At 42.6% G+C, this 4,368-nt stretch overlaps 1 protein-coding gene across 1 annotated transcript; it reads right to left on the reverse strand.

Moving 5' to 3' along the window:
- Window positions 1-3,160: 3,160 nt before the first annotated feature.
- LOC103913141 (prolyl-tRNA synthetase associated domain-containing protein 1) lies at window positions 3,161-3,927 on the reverse strand. Its single transcript, XM_009319594.1, has 2 exons — window positions 3,861-3,927; window positions 3,161-3,688 (listed from the first exon to the last, which is right to left on the reverse strand). Exon 2 carries the CDS (start codon window positions 3,668-3,670, stop codon window positions 3,251-3,253), a length of 420 nt encoding a protein of 139 aa, XP_009317869.1. The 5' UTR covers window positions 3,671-3,688; window positions 3,861-3,927; the 3' UTR covers window positions 3,161-3,250.
- Between the last annotated feature and the right edge of the window lie 441 nt (window positions 3,928-4,368).

Consider the following 4,368-nt stretch of genomic DNA (forward strand, 5'->3'; position numbering starts at 1 on the left):
CGATCTTTAAATTATTTTCTTTTTCCTTTCTTAATCTTTCCAGTCTGTGCCCTTGAAATGAAAATAAAATAAAAACATAAATTTAATTTGGGAGCCGCTTCACATTTTCTGAAACGCAAACTCCCAGGGAAGAACACAGCGGCTGTTGGACAGCATAGAACGAGAGTACACAGCTTTTTACCGCGAGAGTTGCCAAACTTGTCACTGCTAGTTCAAGATTACAAAAGAGGTGGTAGTACTATACACCGTATAATTTTTATTTACTTTTCTGATAGTCTGCTGAGGATTTAGTAAGGTTCCCGACACGTATTCTTTCTAAACTTTTCCCAAGACATGATGCAGCCTCAACAAAGGAGCTCATGTATGAGTTTTAGAGTTAGGTGATAATGTATATGTAAATAATGCTTTGATATTAATAAAACTGCCTTAAAGGAATGTACCTAGGGGTGAAACAAAACTTAAAAAGCTCTTATTTAAAACTGTCATTTCCTTTACGTACTGATTTTTTAATGTTTGTATACATTTATTAATGATGTTATTAAAATGCCAAACCAAATAATTTTAATTCTTATTTTGTGTATACATTTATACACGCTTTTCCTGGAAGCCGATGTTACTGGAAGGGTGCCGGTGTTAAGTAATGGCGTTGTGCTCAGCTGGTGGTGTGTTCAGTGAGTGTTTCTTCCGGAAGGGAACCGATAAAACCGTAGCGGAATTTTTCTGGACAGTGTGTAGTTTGTTCCGTGTTGTTTATTTGTGTAGACCTGTGTAGCTTTTAACCATACGCTATTTTGATATTATTTAAAAACAACCCAAACACTAATTTCATAAGTAAATACAAAAAGAAATCATTATACATTTGCTAAATGTACTATTTGAAGCTTTGATTTTGCTTGGTCGTTAAGTTTGCTGGGAAGTCTCAGAATCTCTTCTGAGGACAAAGGTAGTTAAATTTTAGGTAGTACAGACTTTAAGACTCATGAAGCTTAGTAAACTGCTATTGTGCACGTCTTTAAAACAATCTTTCACATTTAAAGCTTTCCGGATTTAAAAACCTTGAGAAGTCAAATTTAATTATTTTTTTTTTAAGTGATAAAGGATTTTGGGGTACCACAGAGAAGAATCCTTAAAGGGGAGGGAGAGTGCGTGGCGGGCAGAGGGCAAGATAAATTTTACTTTTAAAGACACGTAAGACTGTGGCTTAATAGCTAGCTAATGTAGTAACGAATTTGTCAATCCAGAGTTCATTAATCAACCCGATATTCCCAAATGCCAGATGTTCCTTTCAGTCTTTTATTGAACAACAAGTACAAAGTCACGTGTATCTGGACATCTTTCCAGGGACTCTTCCTATAGCTTCTACATTTTTAGGCCAGTTCTTTCCCATTTGAGACGACTGCCATGATAGATGGGGCTGGTTTGTGTCAGAAAAGGTGGAGGGGAGAATGTAAACGGCTGTCCATGAAGGACTCCGTCGTTACCGTCCCATCTCTGAGAACAGGTGCCAAACCCTTCAGAGGTGAAGGAAACCGCGGTAAGGATGTTTGTGAAGTAACTTGCCTTGCCCTAGAAGATGCTTTTTCTTACCCAGTTAATGGTAGCTGTTCATTCTGTAGAGTTAAGGAATTCGCTTTCTTACGGGGGAAAAAAAAAAAACAGTCCAGCCCATAAACGTTTATGATGTTCTCGGCTCGTAGAACTGTCCTGGCCCTCTAGAATGAAACTGAGTCAAATTGGCTGATTTTTGCCTTGCGTTTCTTTTGAAGTGTTTCCCTTTATCACTGTTAGTATCGCATCCTTTAGCGTGATGCGGTCGTAAATAGTCAGCCAACATCGCAAGTCCTTTTATGTGTTTTTTCTTCGTGCTTCTGTATTCTTTATTTCCGTTCTGTCTCAACTTGCGTTGACGCTGTTGCTTGCCTTGAGGCATAGTTTGTACGTGACGTATTCATTAGGCTGCGTTCAAAAGCCTTTTTCCCCGTCATCTTTAGATCTCGTCCCCCACTTTCACCACTCCCCTGTCTTTGGGTTTTGTGTGGGTACTCGTTGCCGCAGTATGTTTACTGGACTTCATGGAGTTCTGCTGCTTCTCTCTTCAACACAAGATCTGTTTGAGGAGGGTTTTATTCATTTGGGCAGGAGAAGGGAGGAGGAACAGTTAGATTAGAAATTTAATGTTGAGAACGTACTGGTCTTGTTCTTGTGATAGTAGAGACTTTTCTCATCTGTTGAAAGCCGAATCGGCCTCCCCTCAACCTCCTAACACATGGATGTTTGTACGTGCAGTCCCCTTCTCCTGAAGGGAGAGGTTCGGGTACAGCGACTTGTTGTACCGTTCTTTCCATTCCTGTAGGTGCTGGTTAAGGTACAGTGGAGCGGAGAAGATGCACGTCCTCCAGGGGTTCACGAGTCTGTAGAAACAGTGCACAAAAGTTAACACAGTTCCGGGTTGTACGACCTTCCCTCCCGGGAGTCGCCAGGACACGGGACGCCCGGTCAGGAGCCCGCGGTAACGTTATTCCGTGGAGCTCTTCTGCCGGGAGAGAGGCTGGGAGCGGGGGTCCCCGCCGGCTGTCAGACGGCTCCTCCTGCGCTGGCGCTAGAAACGGGCGAGGCACGCGTCTGCCTTCATGGGGCAGTTAGTAGCCATGTCATCTGGGAACTCCCAGAAGACTCGATGATTATCTCCCAAGGGGAGGATATGGTGAAAGCGAAAATGCAACTAAAAATGTAGACAATCAATCAAATGCGTTTCTGTAGTGTAGCTAAGTTGGGTTTTTCTAGGTAAAAATAATAAAGCAACGTGTAGGAGGGGATAAATGGGTACAGGTACACGATTTAGACTTCTCTGTCCTGTGTGTATTGACGGGCATTTTAGAACTTTTATTTGTTATTTCCTAATGATAATGTTTTAAGTTTAAACCTTCAAGGCCAGTACCACACAGAGAAATTTCCGGGTTTATCCATTATACTAACAAACGGTGTAACGTTATTGGAATAACGCCTTCTCTACTTACTGGTTTCTTAGTGGTAGATTGCAAACATGTCTTGTCTTTTTAAGAATATTCTGTTTAAACTTTTAATAACCCGAAGACAGTACTTTTTTCTCACCAGGTTACACACTGTAAACTTACACAGTTGAAAAAAACAAAGGAGTAAGCCTGTTTTTCCAAATTTTATTTATAACAAGACTTTTTGCTGGTTTTGCTGTACAAAATCGATGCCTAGTAAAGAGAAATGTGAACTTCATCTACTTGATGTCTTCATCAAAATGTATGAGGATGGGATCGTGGCCTGTCGATCTCACAAACTTCAGAAAGTCGTCGGGGCTTAAGCCCATGGTTGCAGAATTTGTCATTGGATGAAAATACACCTTTTCGTGGCCGCCTTCCAGAAAGCCAGCATCCAGCACAAACCTCACCTCTCCCTGGTCACAGAAGAGCGCCAGTGGTGTCGCGCAGCCCTGGCCCACTTTTAGCTTTTCCAGCATGGCGTTTTCATCAGCAAATCTTAGGTTTCCACTCCCAACGCCCAGTTTTTTAGCAAGATCATTTAAATTGATTTGCCTGTCGTGCAGAACAGTCACCAGCCAGAACCCTTTCTTCTTTTTGTCTTTAAGAAAAAGGTTTTTACTGTGACCTCCTTTCATGTGTTGGACGTGGGGCATCATTTCTTCAACGGTGAACACCTGGAAAATACAATCAGTGTCGTGCGAGACTCTATATCCCCTTAGACTTTAGTTGCGTACTGGCAGGTATCTTTCGTTAAATACTTAGAAAATACTGAATGTTATACTCAGCCTAAAAACTGTACCCTTTTATGAAGAAATTTTAAAAGAATACAAATAAAATGTGACATACCGCTCCTGCGCACTTTCTGAATCATTTCTGTCTCATGTACAGCAAGACAAAAATGCGAAAGGCAGCCCCGACAGCACACCTCTTTGCAGCTCTACCACAGACAGACTGGAATGATGTGGTGTGTGCACTTTTTAACTGGGAGCGAGAAAAAGTTTGGAAAACATCTTGGATGCCGTCAACTTCATGGGCCGTAGCTTCTGAAACTGCTGGGGAACTGGAAGGGGGAAGGAGGGTCTGGGGGACAGAAACGTGGAGGGGGAACGACTCAAAATACCCAACCCCCCCCCCCAAAAGTAGTCTGCCAGGCCCAGCACCCGCAGGTCGGTTTAGGAAGAAATGCAAAGTCTGACGCTTTCCATGCTGATACTTGATTATGCTAAAATAATCACGTACAGGGCCCCACGCTGCCCTGTAGCCTGCTCTGTCCTGTTCGTATGTGGTATTTTATTTCCGGATTTATAAAAGAGCCGGAGGACGCCAAGAGGCAGCGCGGCTGGACGCTGCCGGC

This window comes from Pygoscelis adeliae, unplaced genomic scaffold, assembly GCF_000699105.1.
Source record: "Pygoscelis adeliae isolate BGI_AS28 unplaced genomic scaffold, ASM69910v1 Scaffold122, whole genome shotgun sequence".
In the NCBI taxonomy this organism is placed as follows: Eukaryota; Metazoa; Chordata; class Aves; order Sphenisciformes; family Spheniscidae; genus Pygoscelis; species Pygoscelis adeliae.